Source organism: Pocillopora verrucosa, chromosome 12 (assembly GCF_036669915.1).
Source record: "Pocillopora verrucosa isolate sample1 chromosome 12, ASM3666991v2, whole genome shotgun sequence".
In the NCBI taxonomy this organism is placed as follows: Eukaryota; Metazoa; Cnidaria; class Anthozoa; order Scleractinia; family Pocilloporidae; genus Pocillopora; species Pocillopora verrucosa.
This window is the reverse complement of record NC_089323.1, coordinates 14,686,315-14,708,097: the sequence shown is the minus strand read 5'-3', so window position 1 is coordinate 14,708,097 and position 21,783 is coordinate 14,686,315. Positions and strand designations below refer to the sequence as shown.

The following is a 21,783-nucleotide window of genomic DNA, read 5'->3' as shown; positions in this document are numbered from 1 at the left end:
TCAAATTAGTTGGGCTGTGTAAGATAGTCGATTTGTTTTCTTTGTTTTTTCTTTTGGGGGGGGGGGGTGGGGGGAATTTGGAATTGTTTCTTTGGAATAGCTTTTGCAAGGGTTTCAATAACTTTCTTCCTAAGCGGCTGCCGATGGTGTAATAGGCGGCTGTGCTCACTAAAAAGGAAGTATTAACCCTTTAAAACCTAAGAGTGACTAGCATCTAATTTTTCCCTACAATATTACTCCTGAATCACACATTAATGCCAAGAGAGTAGAGGAAATGGTCACCAGGGAAGGAACTTTTTCATTACCAAACAAATTATCTTTATCAGCACCTTAGGTAATGTGTAAAGAATAGTGTGGAAAATATGCATACTGGTGTCAGGGTGTTAAGGGTTATACGGCGAGACCCGAACAAGAAAGCCTGCTCGCAGGCTCAACAGACATCAATAAGAGTTCTTATAGGCCGGCGGCAGACCGCTGTAATCGTCGTTTAATAAAACCCTACTTCTTGCAAGATAAAACATAACGTGTGAAAATGTTCAGTTATTTGTCACCAGAGCTAAGCTTTTCACGAGTTAACACAAGGAACTTTTCAATAACTAAGAACAAAACTAGAATCTGCAAATTCGTGAGTGCCATTACTTTGTTGAATCAAACTAGGAAAAAAGTCGAGTGCTTTAGTTAACAACAAAAAAAGAAATCAGTTCTACCATCGCTTCTGTAAGACAAAATTTTTAAAAGTCATGAACTATCATCAGCGTTCTATTACTAGAACATTGTTGAGTGATCAACAATGAGTTATTGTATGTCTGCTACGAAAGGAGTACAAAGAAAACGCGATAGCATGCACTTAACCCTATAACTCCTCAGAGTGACTGGTTTCTAATTTCTCCTTACAATATCACCCTTGAATCAAATGTAAAGAACGTGAGAATAAAGGAAATGATCACCAATGTAAGAAGCTATCCCGACTGTTAAACATATTCTCCACGTCAGTATCAAAAGAATTGTAAAGAGAACAGAATAATATTGTGGTTTTAAGGGATAAAGGAGCACAAGAAGCTCAAGAATAGGTCACACACAGGTTTGCTGCTCTATAAAATCAAGTACCCATTTTCTACCACCTGCATCTCGCTAAGAAAATACTTCACTTTCTCTAAAAAATCTTTGTCACCTTGGCTCGGTGCTATACCCTTAACACGCTACACGTGTCCATAATTTACGATTTCAGAGATTGGCGTTTCACGGGCGTGCTGTTGTTTCGGTGTCTTGTATCCTGCTCTTATTTCCCTTCGTTCTGTCCGCCCCTTTTGGACTGGGATCTTGGTCTTCTCCGTCTCTGATTTGTAGGTTTAACTTTGTTAGAATCCTCGGGGGGACTAGTAGCCTTTTCTGCTCTTGCACTCTTACCACGTTCTTGATTGGTTTCCTGTGGTGCTCTCTTTTCAGGGTCTTTCTTGCTTGTAGGTGACTCTTTGAGTTTATTCTTACCTGGTGTGGACTCGGCACCACGGCGAGAACCATCCCTAGAGGATGCACTCGGTTTTTCTTCGGAGCGTTCAGATCTAGGTTTTTTAGACGTGGACATTTGATTTGACTCAGCACCATGGCGATAAGTGTCTTTTGAAGATTCAGAAGGTTTCGATTCGGAGCACTCAGGTCCAGACTTCTTGGATGCAGAACTTTTATTTGACTCGGCACCCTGACGAGGGCTGTTCTTTAAAGATTCACTCGGTTTCACTTCGGAGCGCTCAGATCCAGGCTTTTTGGGTGTAGAACTTTTATTTGACTCAGCAGCACGGGGAGAAGGGTCCTTTGAAGATTGAGTCGGATTTTCTTCAGAGCGTTCAGATCTGGGCTTTTTAGGCGTCGAAATTTGATTTGACTCAGCACCACGGGGAGAAGGGTCTTTTGAAGATTGAGTCGGTTTTTCTTCGGAGCGTTCAGATCTAGGCTTTTTAGGCGTCGAAATTTGATTTGAATCGGCACCTCGGCGTGAAGTGTCTCTTGAAGAGTCAGTCGGTTTTACTTTGGAACGTTCAGATCCTGGCCTTTTGGGGGTAGAACTTTTATTTGACTCGGCACCATGGCCAGGACTTTCTCTAGAGCATTCATTCGGTTTTTCTTCGGAGCGTTCAGGTCCAGGCCTTTGGGTGAAGATGAAGGAGGAGCCTTTGAAGCGTCAACTTTGGATTCGACGCGATTTTTCTGGCGTTGATTTTGCCCTTGAGTATTCTTTGTTTCTTTTGTGCCATCATCTACGGTTTTCTCTTGCTTGTTTGGAGAACTCTCTGTAGCTTCGTTTTGTCTTGGTGTCTTAGCCTTCCTTCCACGACCGCCCCGCTTTTTGTTCTTTTTTCTGGGAGCTTCTTCTAGCGCAGCCGAAGCTGCAATGTTCTGTTCTTGTTCCTCAGCTCTCTTTCGCTCTCCATTGTCTACTACAGGCGTATTTGCCTCCGATTTATCTTTCAAAGTCACCTCACAGGTAGATGAATCTTGTTCCTCCATGTTCACCTTTCTCGAAACCACTACATCATGTCCTTGAGTCGAGAGAGCCGGTACAAATCGCTTTTCCAAAACGCTTTCCTTAGTTTTGACTACATCCACTGTCATTCCTTCATCCTCTTTTTTAATCGAGTTCTCGTTAACAGTTGAACATATTTCGTCTTTTATCATTGCCTCGGTGTCTTGGAGAGGAGGAACCGCATCATTTGAATCTTGAACTTCAGTATGCCCATTGGGATTCAATTCCTTGACTATTTCTGGACCAGGGCTACTGCTTTGCAATTCAGCTGCAGCATTGCCTTCCCATAGGCTCTTCACTTTGTTCAGATCGGATAGCAACTTATGTTCTTCTGGGGTATTGGCGGCTTTCAAATTCTTTGGAGCAATATGTAGTTCCTTAGACTGACATAAAATGGGAAATATGTGTTAGAAATATAAGAGAAGGGGAGGTGATAATTGCACGAATATAATAGGCTACGGAAGTAGAGATCAATAAGGATCTTCAACCCGCACTGCCGCCACCTTTAAATACGTTGTGAACTGAGACTTGTGAAGCCTAAAGCTACTTATTTGCCACTAGAACGTCCAATCAAGACGTTTCTCAGAATTTTTTCGCAAACTATCGAACGCAAAAGTGTAAATCACAACCAAAATCCGATTTAACCCTATATGAACATGGAAAAGATCCAAAAAAGCAATTTGCAATCTTTTTGCAGTTATATAGGCATTACTCGATGCGAATCACAATGGAATGTAATATATTTTCAGAGAAGTCTACAAATCATTTGAAGTCAGAACAAAGAATCTCGAAGCAACAAGTAAGATCACTAAGTACATACCTGAAACTCATCATTTGCAGGGGGATTCGTAGGGAGAATGTCTTCCTTCTTTTCCTCTACTTCAGCGGCCCGGAAGAGGCCGATGAACTGTTCTCCTGTCTAAACATCCAGTACACCACATTAACCATACAGTTCTCGACAATTAAAGACAAATAGAGTAGTGAAACAACAACCATCACCAACAGAGACAGAAAAGAACTGCATGAAAACTTGAACTCGTCCTCAAGTTACCAAGACATGATGGCAACTATGGGCATTAATTCCAACAGCTTGGGTTTTGGTTCCAAGAAGAAGTCCCTGCAAGCATCTATACTGGTTGTCTATGATATGTGGACATAAAATCATGTAGCCTACAAAAAGCAACTGAACTTTGCTGGAGAATCTCTCCACCATGATCAAAAAAGCTGACTAAACAACGGTTATTTTATCTATGTGTTGAAAAATACAGTAATCTTACAACTAGTGGTAATAGAACCGGTATGGCCAATATGGTGCACTGACCATGTGTGTTCCGATGGCATGCTGTAAACTGTTTCCTTGCGGCTGTGGTATACTCTGTGGTGGAGTAAAAGGGGGCCGTGGAGAAACACCATGATGAAATTGGGTGTGCTGTGGATTAGAACCAACCGGAAAGGGAGTTTGCTGAGGAGGAGTGCTGGGAAGCAATCGAGTCTGTTGTGGAGGAGAACCCACGGGGAAGGGGGGTCGCTGTGGATGATTACCAGGACTAAATTGAGTCTGCTGTGTAGGAGAACCAACAGGAAAATGGGTTTGCTGTGGATGAGTGCTGGGCAGAAATTGGGCGTGTTGTAGAGGGATACCAGGAGGAAACTGGGCCTGCTGTGGAGTGATACTGGGAGAAATGCCTTCTGGGAAAGCAGGATGTCTTACTGGAGGCGAGGCGAACTGCTGCCCTTCTACCATAGCTGGATCTTCATAACTGGTCGCATTAAGGGGAGGGCTGTTTGGTCCCAATGGCCTATTAACAGTTCTTGAAATAATTGGAGGGCTCTGTGCAAGTAATCGTTGGTTGTGCTCACAAAGACGATGGAATCCCCGAAAAGGGGAGCCGGGATGATCCATTGGAAAGTTTTCTACAGGACCACTCCACTGCTGCGTTGGTTGTTGAACACCTTGAACTTCAGGTGACAAAGGATAAGGAACAAGTGGCCTCACAGGTGGACTATGGGGAATTTGCATGATTCCACCATGTTGCCTCAGCCACATGTCATGTTGACTGGGAGAAAATACAAACGGAGCAATTTGGGGGTGGAGCATGCCTATTGGATGCCGTGGTGGAGTACCCATAACGATAGGCTGACCTTGTAAGATATTAGGTGATGGAGCATTTACAGGAGGGGACTGTGGGAGACCATCAGGTAACAATTGTGGAGATCCTTCATCGGACACCTGAGACATCCTGCCGGTGCCGTGGAAGCCGGGAGGAGGTTCCATTTCTCCAGAGTGACTGGATTGCACTGATGAAGAAGTCTGCACTCGTGGCGTTGCAGATGCCTTAGTAAAATCCTCTTCCTTTGAACCTGGTAAAACCGCAGCTGGGATGATGCCCTCCGAGTCATTTACATTTCTACCTTCGTTACCTTTCTCATTCTTAACATCAGAGACGTAGCCTGCCGGTATGGGTTGAGATATGTTTTCTTTTGACTCCACCAAAGTCTCTTGAGTACCACAGGCTGAATGCGCACTGGGCGAGCCCTGCAGAGAGGTCTGGTCACGTGCTTTCATATTTGGAATCTCGGATTGCTTATCTGCGACCTCTCTCCCCTCCCCTCTCCCCTCTGGAGGAGACGAAAGATCTTGTGAATTTGGTTGAGATTTTGAGAGAGATGTTACATCCGAAGCATTAGCACCTTGTTGAGACAGTGCTGTTGACAGACGAATACTATCGTCAACATTCTTGTTTTGTCCCTGTTTGCTTGGCGCAGAAGTAGATCTTGGACGTGAAGGTCCTGCGCTAAAAGGCTTCTGTTTCACGCCTATTTTTTCGCCAGCTTCTTTACCCAATTTCCTTTCTTCCTCTTCCTTCCTTTGCTCTGCACGTCGATTGACCTTAGAAAGAGGGCAATCTCTTGCAATATGGCCTATTTTATTACAAACGCGGCAATTCCTGTCACTTGGAGCTTCAAAGCCATCTGTAAGAAAGTAAACATCAAAGAAGTACCGCTGAATAAAATCTCTGGGTATATCATATCGTGGAATTCCAAAGCGTTCACGTCCTCTGATAAAGGTGGTCAGGATATAGTTGGCCATCTTCTTTGTCACGCCCGCACCCAAGTTGTGGTCCAGATTGAAAGGGTCTGCAAATTAAGTAGGGTGTGAAGTAAAGCTCTCGTCGAATCGGACAGAAATAACTAGTAAAGTACAAAAAAAAATTGCCAATAACAGAAGTCACCAATAACAAAGCTCAATGGAGCGCCCAATGCAAGCTAATTCCATAACTGACAGTTGCGGGATTTTTTCATATTCAATTACTTAGCTCCTTCAGAGTTCTGGCATAAATTGTAAGGGAAAAGTTTTAGAATACATTTAGAATATATTTTACAATAGACTCATTCACGACATTAAAATTACAAAAGAACCGAACAGAACGACCTAACTTCATTAACGGATCGAAACCGACCAATCACGACTGACCTACGCCACTTGAGTCTTACAGGCGATAACATCACGGAAAAACTGACCAAGAAGGTTTATACAAACCGGACTAAGTACATTCGACTGACAACAACCTTTCACTTGACTCTGATGATGACTTCCGCTCGGGTTGTCGAAACGTCAGTCACCAATACCGACAATAGTCCTCCTCAGGACTACACTCGCCCGGACGATCAAACTACACTACTACAAAATGCGGGAAGTTTGCTTGTGTTGGTACGGGTACTTTTAAATTTAATTTAATCTTATGAAGAAGCTGCAAAATTTGTTGGTCATACAATCGAACGTGCTGTGTCTTCGAACGTGTTTTCAAGTGAGGCAATAAAGAATAGTAACACCTTACCCTCAATTGCGAACACGTGTTTGGTCCACATTTTTTCAAATTTGGTCAGCTTTTTTGTTCTTCTGCAACAAACCACGTCGTGTTCGAAGTCAAATTCTTCAGTATAATATCTTAGAAAGCCATACCACAGGAAACCCACACTGAAATTGTTCCTCTCCTTTGGATTCCAGGCACTTCCCTGAGAGTAAGAAAAAACACGAACAATAGATTCAAGTAGATCTTTATACAACACCATGCACTTATTTTTAACGATGTCTACGAAAGCACACACAGGTGATGACAGGCAGTTTATTCCTATCATTAATTATTACTTAAACAAGGTTGCGTTGCGAGGAATTTTCAAAGCTGAATGGGTGCCACCGGGTGCCACTATTCCCCTCCCCCCTTGCTTTACAGAGAAGAAGTACTACCACATACAATTTTCCTCTCGTCACTCAGAAACCAGCAATTCCAGCCATCAATGAACTTCTCGGGCGGTTTGTCACCCTTGTGCAAGGCCTGTAGCACTGGAATGACTGGAGGATTGCACTGTTGCAGATAATGAAGAAGCATGAGTATATAGGCGTAGGATGACAGGCTGCCCTTTGAAGCGTCTCCGATGTCACACACCTGACGGGGAATGAGACAGAAAGCACAGGTACACTTAAACATTATTAATTTTACAAACTTCGGACTAAACCTAAGATTTAGCAGCAAATGACTAAGGACAAGGCATGTTTATGAGACATTTAAACCCAATGGGCGAATATAGTGAACGAATTTGGAGTTAAAGAGATTGATCCTTCCCAATTAACCCCTTAACTTGACTACATGAAACCAAAACCAAAACCAAACCAAAGCACTCAAAGAAACCAAATTCAGTTACTAGAAAGCTTACTTTTATTGTAAGGAGAAATTAGATGCTGGTCACTCTTGAAGATCAAAGGGTTAAGGTAACAGGTTCACATCTTTAGTTAGTGATCATTTCCTTTATTCTCGTTACCTCATGTTTGATTCGGGAGTGATATTGAGGGGAGAAATTAGATCACGAACTGATGGTTAGTCGTCTTGTACAAACTTACATAAACTCACATACCTTGGCAAATACCTTTACAGCATAGCCAAGAGTAGCAACACGATCATCCAGCTTAGCGTAGGTAGCAAGCATCTTTGTGTTCTCCAATGCAAGTGTGTTATATAAGCTTATATCAGCCTCACGCTTACAACTGCGAAGGAAGAACTTCACAATGGGAACCTTTGCTGTGGTGATAGGCAGTACATTGTTACAGTCTTTGTGTTTCTTGAGAAGCCTTGCAAGGTTAGTGATGATCTCCACACAATCCAATTCTTCTTTGACACGGTTTTCCAGCGTCATGCAAATATCAATGTCACTATTACGAAACCCAAAGCCATTTTTGGAGGAACCAAAGAGAAACAGTCGTGCGCCTGCGGAAAAAGACAACAGCAGCTTAACATAAACAATATCGCAGTAATTCAAACAAAACAACCGGTCTGCCGTGCGGGAGGTCAAGGATTCAAACCCCAAACCGGACCAACATTCGGAGTCTTAAGCTATCGAGGAGATCGCGCTGCCTTTGCTATGACATCCACAAATGGTTAGAGATTCTAGTCTTCTCGAATAAGGACGACAAACCGTAAGTCCCGCATCCTGCATCTTTGTACAAGTTAGCAAAGGGATGTTAAAGAATCTACGCACTCTTTGCCAAGAGCTGGGAGAGTAGCTCCGACGTTGTGATCGAGCCTTGTTAAATTGTTAATTAAATTGTAACAAGTGCAATATTTATGTAACACGAGTGCAAAGTTGTAGCACAAGAGTAAAATACAAATAGGGCACGCTGAAAAAATATCGTCCGTTTTGACTTTCTGGGACGCGTTTTTCAGGTAAATTATGAACAAGTAACAACACGATTTCTCGTGCAACTTGATGTAAACAAGCACTTGTAAAAATTTCCAAAGACAAGAAATTACACTCGCCCTAAAGGCTCGTGCAGTTTTGTTGTCTTTAAAAAATTCACTCGTTCTTAATAAAACTAAATTGCGTTCGTGATCATGTTATTACCTATACTTATACCGGCCCCCATTGAAGACAGCTTTAAAGCTGAATTGAGCTACCCTGTTTAAAGTTCGCTAATAAATAAATTATATAAATAGATAGATGGCTTACCTGGATACTTCTCACGGATGTACTGTTCCAGATTCTTCAACACCTCCTCTCGGTATGAAACTTCTGATTTTTCAAATTCAAAATCACCTGTAAATATAGAAGTCTGCAATTACTGGACTAGTGAGTTGACTGTGAAACAAAATTAACCAAAGTACACTGTAAATGCAAACACACTTGTCGGAAAAATCATATGAACGGGAACATTTAGAAGATATGGTGTGAACAGTCATAACATGTACATAAACAGGTTAAGTTTCTGTTCTTGTCCTTTAGATAGACTTCCGAATGATTTACAGGTCACTTCAAGAAAGTTTAAAATGTTTGAGAAAGCGTAGTGTCACACTAACTAACAAAGGCAAAACTCGAATAAAGAATTGCCGAGTGCCTGGAAACCAAAAACTGATCAGTTTTGTATCTTCCCTGATGTTTTATACAACTGCGCTTACGGGCATGGTAACAAAGGTACATGACGAAGGATTAACAAAGAGCTTTGTTGGAAGTACTCACGTCTACAAGTCTGGCAGACAAAATCTAGCACTTGAGCAAACGTTGGCGTCATTGGCGGCAGTACTATCAGAGGCGGCTTCCGCAAATCTGGGCACTGATCCTTCACGTGACCATCCTCTTTGCAAAAGCAACAGGTTTTAACTGGTTTACTGTTTCCTTGGAAAACTTTAGCATCAAATCTATAAACAACCTTCAGCTGAGTAACACCCACGTCGCTGGTTTTTCCTGAAGACCTACACGCTTGCTCCTTTGAGTCAGTTTTGGAGTCTCTGTGTTCTTCCTCTTCAGATCCACTCAAACTTACTTCAACTTCAATTTCTGTCTCAATTTGATCCTTGCTTTTCAAGCTAGCACCATTCGTTTTAGTTTGTCTTTGAGACAAACCACCATCTTCACAGTCGTTCCTAGAAACATCCAGAGAGTGCATCTGTTTGGTCAGAGGATCCAAGTCATCCAATTGAAAAATACCCTCGTCATCAGTGACCTCCTTGCTCTCCTGCTTCTTACTTTTCACTGATTTACCGTCATTCGCCTTGTGAGATGGTTTAGAACTTGTCTTTAGTATCTCTGTATTTTACCCAAACAAAATACAAAAATAACAGAGAGGTTAAAATAAAATAAACAATAACAGACCTGCCAGGTTAGTACTACCGCATTCAAGTTCTATATAAATTTACATACTCAAAGCAGTCGTATTTTTATGTGTTCTCATTAATTATCTCATTATTTATTCCAATTAAGTACGACACACAGGTTCATAAAACATAACAGCACTAGTTATCATATTCCTTACTTATAAAAAAAAAGAGGTAAGAGGTAAATTGAAGAAAAATGGGAAAATAAATAAACAGACAAGTAAGTAACGCAAGAAAAACATGAGGATAAAAAACAGATACTCATTTAAAAGCAGTGTGATTTTACAAAACTGTTGACAATTCAGCTATTTTGAGGACAGACTTTTCCATTGTCTTTTTCATAATTGTTCTTTTCTTTCAACAATTATTTGAATATTTCTAGTCTACTTGAATTTCTTTCTTTTCTTTCACAGAAATTTTTAACAATAGGACATTCAACTCGCCATTGAACTGAGCAGTCTTTTAAAACCCCTCCAACCTGATGGAAATTCCCTTTGATTATGACAATAACTTTACTCATTACAGTATCCCCCATCTGGTTAAACCTCTCCTTCCATCAAACATCAAGTTCTGTTTTAGATTTCAGATCTCTCCCCAGTCGTTCTCTTCAAAATGTTACGAAAATAGTTAAAACGGTTTTGCTTTTATTCATTCTGGCTGGGCAGCATAGAAGTACAGTTTAAAAAAGGTTAGTAGTCAGGTGTTCCAATAACTTTTTCCATAAGTGGCTTTCGATAATGTAATGGGCGGATGTGCCGTTAGGTGGACAGCTCGCTCGCACCATAAATAGACGGCGGTAAGAGATCTTATAGGCATCGGTTGATCGCTGGTAACTGGCTTTTAATGAAACTGCTGTACCGTAGATGTAAAATTAGACAAAGAAACAGGATTATATGAGCTGATTTCCCGGAAAGGTTATAATTATTGCTTACCACTTTGTGACGAGGATGCAAAATACTTAAAGCTGTTCTTCCAGCACGTAAAGAAGTGGTCGTATGCTAGAGGTAAAGGGAAACAGCTATGTAGTTAATGTAATCCTAATAATAGTAATAATAATAATGATGATAATACTACAAATCATAATAAAGAATCTAATAATGTTGATGATCATTATCATCATTATATCGTAAACTAGGTTGTGGTTTATCTTCATTATCACAACAAAAACAACGCAATAATTAGCAGTTATTCGGCGAGGGTGAGGTGAATATTGTTGAATATTATTCGCTGAGCTTGACGCGAATGATTGTTTTAGTATAATTGCTATGGTGATTTCGAATTCTGATGGAAATATTCGTTTTGCTGCTGAAACTATTCTGTTTCAATTGTTTTGATTACTCGTATCGAGATAAAGAGCCAGTTTCCACTAGGATTTAATAGCTTCTTCAATTCAATCAGCAAAACTTCATATCTTTCTTTTGAAAAGTGTCACGCCAAACTTGCGAGCTCTTCGGAATTGAATATTCTTTATCGTGTTCATCAGTTCCACAGTAACACTGACAAAGCGCGTGGCGGCCATTTTAGAATTTAGCGCTCCTGCTATAGTCACCCCGCGCAAGGTGATTAGAGCGAGATATGACGTAATCCCCGACCAATCAGAGCGCGCGCACTTCTATAATCACCGCGGTAATTATACCAAAATACATTATAATCATAATTATTAAACATAGAGTATTTAAAGTTGCTTCAGAGTGAGTTTTCCCGTTCTTGAATAAGTAACTTACCACATCTACAATTAACCAATTACAAGTCAGCCAAAAAAAACCAAACAAACAAATAAACAAAAAAAGGAAAACAGTAGTTAAAGCTAAATAAAAAAAAAGGCAGGATTGAAAAGGTCGTACCTTTGTCGCTACTTAATGAGGAAGCAACGTTTCGCTTGGTAGAAAAAGGATCTATAAATTAAACGCAGAACACATTAAAGATTACCTCATACTTCTTACTAACTGAGTTCAAGGTCTGTACTGTAAATTACGCACAAAGTTTTTCCGCAAGGATTTAAGAAAAAAGCGTAAAAGAAAATGACCACGGCAAATTCGTCCTCAGCGTACATACATATTGGATGGAGACTTTCTGTTTGGCACCAGTATGGAAGAGCAGTGCTATCTGAAAATGTTACGCATACCTTCCATTGCTAGTCGACGATGACCCCACCTTCTATCTTCTCTTTTAACAGGCATTGGATCTTTGATGGAAATCACCAGATTTGGAGGGTCGAAATCAATACAGTAAAACCTGAGAATGAAAATAAGCCCACTTTGAACATCATCTCTAGAAGCTGACTGTCGAGAATCCTGAAAAGATATCTGGACTGTCATTAGGCACTAGACGGTAGGATGTCATTGTGTTGTGTTCTTGGGGAAGGCTCTCCACTCTCGTAGTGTCCCCCCCCCACCAGCAAACTGTCATACGAAATGGGTAAAAAGCTGGGGGGGTGGTAACTAGGACAAGCTCTGTCTGTGTAGGTGGCACTAGGCTTGAGAGCAGACCAACCCTCACTCTAATTGCGACAGGCAAGAAGCCAGTTTGACAAATTCTTTTCTTTCATTTCCTTGGCAGAGAGTTCATTTTTAAAAGAAACTGGAAATAAGGGTCTACTTATGAGTAGTACTTCTACAGCTAGCTTTTACTTTTTCTTTTAGTGCAAGTTTTGGCTAGGTCCAAAATGCACAATCTTTGATGATAAAAGCTATATAATTGGAAACAAAATAATACAGTTTAAAAAAATAAAAAATAAAAAAAGGTTTTTTAATTCCACTCTTACTTAAAAAGCTGATACCACAATGTTCCAATCTGTTCTTTATTCTCACTAGCAAAGTTTTCAGTAGCTTTTGGGTTGTCTTTGTCAATTGCCTGAAAAAAGAAAATCCCTAGTTTTCAGTAACATCCATTATTACTTAGAGATTTACGAAGGTACACAGAAGATAATGTAACTATAGAAATGCATCTGCTCAGAACTTTGGTTGCTAAACTGTAAGCAGCATGAGGAAACACAATCAAGTGGGTTCCCTTGATTCCTTTCACTCTCAAGATCTCATTAGTAATTCTCCTTCCTGTCTGCTATACAATGCTCAAATGCTAGTTTGGAGAATTTGTTATTGGATCAACTCCCCTAACTGATGTTTTTCTTTACTCTCATCACTTGTCTGCCTGATATTATATTGACATTGTAAGGAGAAATTCTCACTTGGTCACAAATGAGAGTTAAAGGGTTATAGTTGCCTAACATACAAGGACCAAATTTTCTGTCATCTTTTACCTTTGATTATTTTCTTGTTTGTTCCAAGCACACTCACATCATCCTTACACAGACAATTACATTATTCATACTAGTTTGGATTCAATTTAGCCTTGGATCACTTAGCCTTGAATTATTTTATAAAGGGGGGAAGTTTCAAAAGAAACTGTGGTGCTGCGTCAGAGGGAGAGCACATGTATAACAGGGTTATTTGGTTTTATCAACTGAGTTGATAACATAAATTAGCCACCGTAAGGAGTTAAAAAGCTGACATTTTGAGCACTAGCCCTTTAGCTATTTAGCGTTTGCCAGTTAGCTCTAATCAAGGTTTAACTTTCAAATTATCAGCTTTTAAACTCTTTGTGGTGGCCAAATTTACATTATCAACTCTGTTGACAATACCAAATTACCCTGTTGAATCATTTGAAACTATTACAAAAAAAGATTCACCTCATGTGGTACCCATCTGGGAAGAACTGGAGGCTTTGCTACTTGAAGGAACTGAATGACCATCAGAGCAAAAGAGTAACCAGGTAAACCACCCTCTGATTGACAATCAATGTTGCAAATCTAACACAAGAAAAAAAAAACAAACAAACAAACCTGAGTACTTCAGCTAGGTAACTAAACTTACAGTGAACCAATATTGAAATTTGGAATTAAAGAGTAAAGCCAAATTAGTGGAAAGGAGACACCAGGTGAACTTACCCTTGCCCAGTAACGCAGGCCCACAACCAACTTGTTGACGCGAGGATCAGCATCACAATACTTCTTTAACAAGCAGCAAGTCTTGAAAGCCTTAGGAAAATAATCAGTTACTCATAGATTAATTGCATATCTTATTAAACTGATCATCTCTGAGTAGTAAAAAAACAGTGGAAACTATGAAAAATACTTAAATCTGTAATAATTAACCCTTTGACTCCCAGATCAAATTTGTATTTCTCCTTACTGTCAACCATACAATTCTTATAATGTTAGTTCAGAGAATTTATTATTGGATCAACAAATTATCCCAAAATTGATATTTTCCTCTGGCCCCATCACTTATCTAGTTGATATTGTACTGATACTGTAAGGAGAAATTCTGTCTTGGTCACTCATGGGAGTTAAAGGGTTAACCTGGCTAAGAATAGTTATTTTTTTTGTCCAGTCTCTTTCAGATTCCTGACAGGTTTCCTTTTCTTACAAAGTAAACTTCAACATGTTGCAGCTTATTTGAAATCTTCTGTAACTATATTACTTTCTTACGCTTTCAACATGGAAATGTATGATTTCAAGCAGTTCTGAATGAAAGAAATTACCGGTATTCATGATTTGTTTTAGTGACTTTCAGCATCAGCCACAGAGATTTGCTTTTAAATCTAAGGAAGCCGTTAACTAAGAGTTTGGTGAATAAGTGGGAAAGAGGTGAGAGGAAATAAAAAAATGACCATGACAAGAATGACGAAGAGGGTTATGACATGGAATACAACTGGAAAACTTAAGAAATTCAGGGTGAATTTACAAGATGCAGAAAAAAAATTTAGAAGTGTCTCCCGCACATGGAAAGCTCCTATCGTCAAGTGAACTACAACAACAAAAGAACTCCTGTTGATAATATATTTTTACACTACAAAGTGTATTTTTAGAGAAATCAGAATATGCCATTATGCATTATAGAAGTACTAGGCAGGAATACATACTTTACATGTACTTGTATAATACTCACAGTTATATTTCCTGGGCTGAGTTCACAAAGAAGTCCACTGAAACAAACATTTTCATCATTAACTTGTTAATCAAAATGCGTAGTGGCAGAAAAAATTTTCAAACAAAAAAATCAAATTCTCAAACAAAAAGATCTTCATGTCTGAAACACTAGTGGTATCAAGATAGACTTAGTATTTTAATAAAATCAAAAATCAGAAATACTTTTAACACTGTACACATACATTTACACAAGGTAAATAAAATATGTATAAGAGGTTCAGAAAGCAACAAAGATGTGAATGAAATACACGTTATTCACCAAGCATGAGATCAAGATGGCTGGATACTGGCCAAGTCCAGTTTTTGCATTTTTATGCACCAGGATTAAGTCCAGGTCCAAAAGAACCAAAAAAACAAAAAAAAAAAAATAGGAATCAAAAATGACCTGCTTATTTTCATTTTGTTCTTCAGTTTTGTATTTTTTGGTTTTCATAGTATAATAACCTCATGACAATCATTCACTTTTTCTTTGTTCTGACTATCTTCTGCCTCTTTTTGCAGCTCCATTGCTCAAATTAACCAAAAATTACAAACTACTGGTATGGAAGTCCGCACCAAGCAGCTTTTTTTCAAGCACAGGAACAAAGCAGGCAATCCCAAGAGGGCAAGATAGGCCCATCTTACCCACTCAGGTAGCCAATCAGAAGGCAGGATTTGCCTCATATTTAACACAGGCACTACCAGCTAAATAACAATTGTCATTATAGAATGAAGTTTAGATGTTAATACCTTGAAAGATGTTTGAATAATATCCTGGGTACCTTTGCATCAAATTCACTTTTTACATCGCAGTACTTGTCTAAAATAGAGGTAAAAAGGTTACTATTTACTCTTCAACTCCTAAGAGTGATTAGCACCTAATTTCTCCTTGCAATATCATCCCAGAATCACACATTTATGTTATGAGAATGAAGGAAATGATCACCATCCAAAGAAGCTCTTGATTGTTAAAGAAAAAATTAATTCTCCTCATCAGCACCTTAGGAAATGTAAAGAGCATAGTAAGGAGAGTTTGAATACTGATGTTAGGGTGTAAAGGGTTAATAACAATTTGTGGTTAGCGCAGAGACAGGATGCTTTTCCATTGAGTATCAGAAAACCAAAACCAATGAAAGTAATCACATCGGCAGTTTAGAAGAAATAAAAATACCCCTAAGAGCCAATGAGAACTAAACAAGGTAAAAACAAGCCAACTGTCTGAAGCGCGGGAAAACACCGGTGAACATGTCATGAATGGGTACAGTTTTGCATCTCAATAAAGGGGGTAAGTTTCTAAAGAAGTCAATTGGAGAGTATAGTAAGGTAATTTGGCATTATCAACTGCAATGTTAACTTGAATTGGCCACCATAAAGAGTTTCAAAGCTAATGTTTCGAGCATTCTGTGATAAATTTCAAGACTTAATCAAATCCTTTAACTCCCAAGATCTGATTGTTAATTCTCTCCTCTTGCTGTGACACAATTCCTTGTAAATTAGTTATGAGAATTTGGTGTAAGATCAAGATAAAAACTTCTTCCTGATAAGTTTGAGTTTTATCAATAACTATTTGCTAGAAAACATCAGAGTGAGAAAATACAAGTTAATCACTTCCAGGAATTAAAGGGTTAAACACTTATCTGAAGTTTGTGTAAAAGGTTATTTCTGACAGAGCTACATTCAAGTAAGGTGCTCATTCTATTTCCTTATGTGTGTGTGTGTGTTTTTTTTTTTTTTACAGTAGTTGAAAAGTACTTCAGAGATGCATTTTACCTAGTATTGCAAAGTTTGCATAAGTTGTTAGGCACACAGCTAAGTACTATTTCCAGCCTTTCTCCACACCACAATTTTAATTTTCAAGGCAAAAGGTTACTAGTCAAATCACATGATCTGAGCAGATACCTGTTTCCAAAGGTTTTTGTCTCAACATCACAAGGTCTCCAATTGCATTGATAAAATATTTTGCCCAATCTATTTTCATGCTGATGTCTTATACATGATCTGACCTACACTGTAGCAAGTAAGCACTTATTGCAGCTTGGTTGAAAACAAACAAACAAACAAACAAAAAAAACAACAAACCAAATAAGAAAAGCATTTTGCCTCACCATCTTTTTGAAGTAGCTCCAAAATTGACAGGAGAACATGAGGCACATTGAGCTGTATAAATAAAATAAAATAATTATAATATTATCAGTAATATCATAGCTTCAAAGAACACTTCAGATGTGATTGATTCATCACTGCTTTTTTCCTGAAACTTACAGTCAAGAGGAATATTATGTGCATGTAGCAATAAGGGCTTTCTTTTACCCAGGTAGAGTTAGTAGCTCCCAGTATTGATTTCAACTGTAAATTCTCCTTACAATTTCAATACATTATTCAGTAATGAGATAGTGAGAACTGACAGGTTTATCAGCTAAAGCGTTTCACCTTGATGAAACACCACTTATCTACATAGAAATATTTGATTCAGAAGACAGATGTGGTAATTGTTGTATCTTGAGAGGCAGAGTGTTCATTGTTCAATTCCAGACCCCAGCAAATGCTGATGAAAATGAGATGAGGTAATGTGCATGGATTAACTTTTACATTCATTGTATTTTATTTTACAAATAGATTCCTTGTTGCTGTGCATCTGTTCCCTAGTAGATCACAAATTACATCATTTGAAATGTGGTACAAGGAAAAGAGTGGCACATGAGACTCAGCCTGACAGCTTCTGAGATCTATTACTGTATAGACCCACAGAAACAGGTATATAATTCAGCTTATCCTATGAAATGTCTTCATACATCTTGATTTTGAGTGAAAAACATTTTAGCTGATAAAACCTTACAAAGTAATTGGAAAAGTTTGGTCACTGCCACCTCTTATGCATAACCATGAGCAACTAATGCTACCTCATCTGGAATGACAAGATCAAGGTTAACATCACTGTCCTTCAGACCAAATCCAGTGGAGGAAGATCCATAAAGGAACACTGCACATTCTATTAAAAAAAGAGTTCAAAATATGCTACATTTTAACATCAAAAATTTAATAAAAATGTAAGGGATCAACACCTCTGCTGATCCAGAGCCAAAACTACTCTAACCTACTCTGTAAAAATTAATGAAATAATGAAAGACGCACATGCACAACAATACTCTGAAAGCTTTTCCCAGCCATTAAACAATGCACAATCTTTAACATGGCTTCACATACCTGCCTATGCAGAGTTAAAATTTAGTATTATCAACTCAGTTGATTTTTTTAAGTTTTAAAGCTAACGTTTTGCGTGTTAGCCCTTTTTCATTCACTCTGATGAAGGGCTATCACTCAGTTTTAAAACTCTTTATGGTGGCCAATTTACAATAGCAACTCAGTTGATTACACATAATTACCCTGTTATACTCTCCCACTGACGCAGCACCACAGTTTCTTTAGAAACTTACCCCCTTTAAAATTTGTAGGCTGTTTGGATGCCACAAAAGTTGCTGAGAAACTTGTTCTAGCAAAACTTTGAAAGGTCGTGAATAAAGTTAACAAAAAGAAACAAACAGTGTAACAAAGTTATGATCAACATCAACATTACCTGGAAACTTGGTGCACACAACCTTATGGACATCTTTTGCTACCTTGCCCCTCAAAGGTAGATCTTTTTCAGGGGATAATCCATGATCCAAGAAAACAGAGTCAAGAAGCTTGCTCAGAGCTAAGGTTTGATTTTTGGAAGGTGGGGTAATCCGTGTGAGCGACAAAGACTCTCCTTTGGTCTATGAGCAAAAACAAACGTGTTTAAAATTTCAGTGGTCAAGGAAGATGTCCAATGTTTGGTGTGAGTATGGAACAAATTAATCTCCAGTCAAAACTTGAAACTCTGAAAAAATGGGAGGCTGTTTTTTGAGGGAAATAGGCTAAACAGCTAATGGTGAGAAGTCTTACAAGTGGAAGTAGACTTCAAGTTACTGGCTTTTCTTGATTGACCACTTTACTGATGCTAAGCTGCACAGTCATGTAGCTAATGAGGTACAAGTATCTAGTTTATATGACCTGTATACTTAAAAAATCAGTGACATGGAAACTGTCCTGAAAAGGAATGGAGGAAAAAAGATGGCAAATTCTGAGCTTTCTCATAAAGTGGAGAGAAGTTCAAATGCTCCTTCTGTGGTGTGTTGAGGACTGTCTTAGACAGGATTCAAACCTAAAAACTTCAGATTTTACAATCAGATCTTGTCATCTTAAACAGGTTTGATTCATAATAATATACTCAACCAACTGTGTATATGTATCTGGTCAGAGAAGAAATGTTCCTCACCCTGTTTGCTCTCCTGTGACCCTTGGTTCTCACATGTTCTTGACATCTTTTCAAATCTGCCAATTTTAGTTCACAAAGCTCACAGTAAAAGGGACCTTCTGCATCCTTATTTGGTTGCTAAAATGTGTCGAGTAGGAACAAAAAAAAGATATATTTTTCTTAAACAGTTCACTTTCACTGGTGTGGTTCAAATGTTTTCAAACTTGTTCAATTTTTATTTCAGCCTTAGTATTTTATCCTTATTGTAATCTTAATTTGATTGTATTCAAGAGAATCCTAGTTTGCTTTTACCTCGAACACACTTATTTTTGGCGACAACTTTAAAAAATTCTTTTTCTCTAAGACCTTGCATGCTGATTATCATACATTATTTTAAATACATTTGAATACTATATAAATATGCCATCTCCCATCAATGAGCCTTAATGTAACATCTAAAACATGCATCAACCAGCTAAACACAGTTGAATCTCAATAACTTAACCCCCTGATAACTCAAACCTCTCTCTAACTCCAAGATTTTTTCTTTTGTCCCTTCAAGTCATTCTCTATACACTTAAATGTCCATAACTCAAACCATGTCTGTCAACATGTGACAAATCAAAACAAACAGTTCCCTGCAGTCCAAAACATTTACATTACTTTGCCATTTCTGCAATAATTTATTATTCCATTCTTGTTTAACTTCTTAATAATTATATTTCAATAAAATGTGACCTGACTAAATAGAAAAATACACAGAAACACCTTTTCCCTCTAATTTCCAGTACTTTTTTTTTTCCAACTCCCAGTAGTTCAAACTCTCGATAACTCAAGCCTCTTTTAATTTCCCTTGAAGGTTTGAGTTATCTGGATTTGACTATATACTGCATCTGGCAACAAGGCTTAAGTTGAGAGAAGTCTTAGGGAGTCACAAAACATAACAAGGATTAGTGACACAAGGGGAATCAGTTCAAAAAATTCACTGACACACTTTCCTTTCTCAATGGTCTGACACAGGAAAATAAACTGACCCATGGGAGAACTAAAGGTCTTTTTCAGTACAGCTTAAGTTGGTACTGTACAATATAATAGACTTCCTTCTGTATCATATCAAACCCAATAATTGCTACACACCTTCATTTTATCATGTTGCACAACAAAATGTTTAGACTCCAGTTCTTTTATTATCTTTAGCAAATCTTCTGGACTTCTTTGATTTTCATTTGATGTTCCACTCTCCTGCAAGACAACAATCATTATCACATATAAAGACATGCAAACAAACCTCTACATGAGTCACTTTATACACAAAAATGTCAGAGAAACCTCTAAAATCCCAGCTCTCCTTGCAGGGTCAAATTGAAATGCAAGAAAGAATTGTAACGAATGAGAAATTTACTTGCCTGAAAAACTGGTTGGAAATTTGTTTTAGCCTTATACTAGAAGTTAGGTCAGCCAATATATTACACTGAGACTAAATTTATTTTGAACAAATTCCTAAGCCGTTGCGACAGATGTTTTTATATATGAAGTGAGAAATAGCTATTTTGACAAATGAATTCTGTAGGAAAATGATAAATCATTTATGTATTTTGATTATGAAGTTGCATTGGTAACAGCAAATTGGGAAGGTTGGTTTGAATGGCGATTGCAATAAACAAGTGCCTGTTGTTCGTAGCTGTGTACTATTTTAATGCTACTACATTGAGGCCTATTCTTTAAAACAATAAACTGCCAACAATAGAAAAACAAAAGGACTACCTCATACATACTAATGAGGCAGATGTTTTAAGATCGGACGCAATTGCATGCAATTTTTGGCACGCTTAATTTGCGTTTTTCAGTTAACGTATACATAAGCAGTACTGTATCTCAACATTGTGGAGTTCAATTTCTTAAGTGACATTTTAAAAGTTCAATTTCAAGGCCTCAGGCACAGTTTTCCCTAATACAGACCTCCTGGCTGGTGAATTACACATATCTCATATATTTCAAGGTGATATTTAGATGGAACTTTTGATAACCATCAAGAATTGAGAATTCTCTTAATGTATTATTTAACCCTTACAAGTTACATATCATTAAACTTGATATCTTCATGCATTAAAACAGTGGGTATAAATTGAATGATTACCCCTTACACCCTTACTAAACATCAGTAGGAATATTCTCCTCAATAAATTCTATACATTTTCCAAAGTCTTGACAAAGAGAATTTTATTAACAATCAAGAGCTTCTTAAGTTGATGAACATTTCCGTTATTACCGTGACCTTCATGTGCGATTCAGGGGTGATACTGCTTGGAAAACTTAGATGCAACTCACTCTTAAGGGTTAAAGGGATAAGTAAAATCTCACCTCCTTTTTTTCCTTCTTAGATCTGTTCTTGTGGGGAATATTTGTTATCTCTTGTTCCCTTGTCGCTTCAGTTTGGGAACCAACTGGCGATTCTTCTTTCTGATGCAATTCTGGATGTCTCCCGTTAGAGGTTCTATTTGGATTCTCTCCGGACGACTCTGGAGCAATGTCAGAGTTTTCCATTTCCCAATGAGTCTATTACTTTAATTCATTTATCAAATCCATTCTTTCAAAAATAGAAAATTCTCTATTTCCTGTTCGGGGGTAAACTTTAGCCCGAATATGCATAATTCATCGTTCAAAACAATGTTGACATCTATCGAAATTTGTTAACATTATCTTCGAGGAGACACAACGGAACCAATCACTCCCTCCGTTTGGCATCCATAACCATGAAGTAGAAGGCTTTGGGAAGCTTGAAAGTTGATGGAAAGAGCTAGAAAAGCAAATCGCAAGTACGCATTACCAGTCTGCGAGCCGCCATTACAAATTCTGTCAACGCATTTGTTTT

General features: G+C 38.3%; 1 protein-coding gene across 1 annotated transcript; it reads right to left on the bottom strand.

Moving 5' to 3' along the window:
* Positions 1 to 411: 411 nt before the first annotated feature.
* Positions 412 to 21,753, bottom strand: LOC131778654 (terminal uridylyltransferase 4-like). Its single transcript, XM_059095064.2, is given in 23 exon segments — positions 412 to 2,148; positions 2,151 to 2,904; positions 3,342 to 3,440; positions 3,843 to 5,659; positions 6,361 to 6,538; positions 6,778 to 6,969; positions 7,436 to 7,785; positions 8,525 to 8,611; positions 9,032 to 9,598; positions 10,599 to 10,664; positions 11,511 to 11,561; positions 11,792 to 11,901; positions 12,431 to 12,519; positions 13,355 to 13,474; positions 13,613 to 13,702; positions 14,616 to 14,652; positions 15,386 to 15,455; positions 16,741 to 16,792; positions 17,536 to 17,624; positions 18,210 to 18,390; positions 18,933 to 19,049; positions 20,049 to 20,153; positions 21,273 to 21,753. Coding segments are annotated over 23 exon segments (6,273 nt in total). The 5' UTR covers positions 21,456 to 21,753; the 3' UTR covers positions 412 to 1,279.
* Between the last annotated feature and the right edge of the window lie 30 nt (positions 21,754 to 21,783).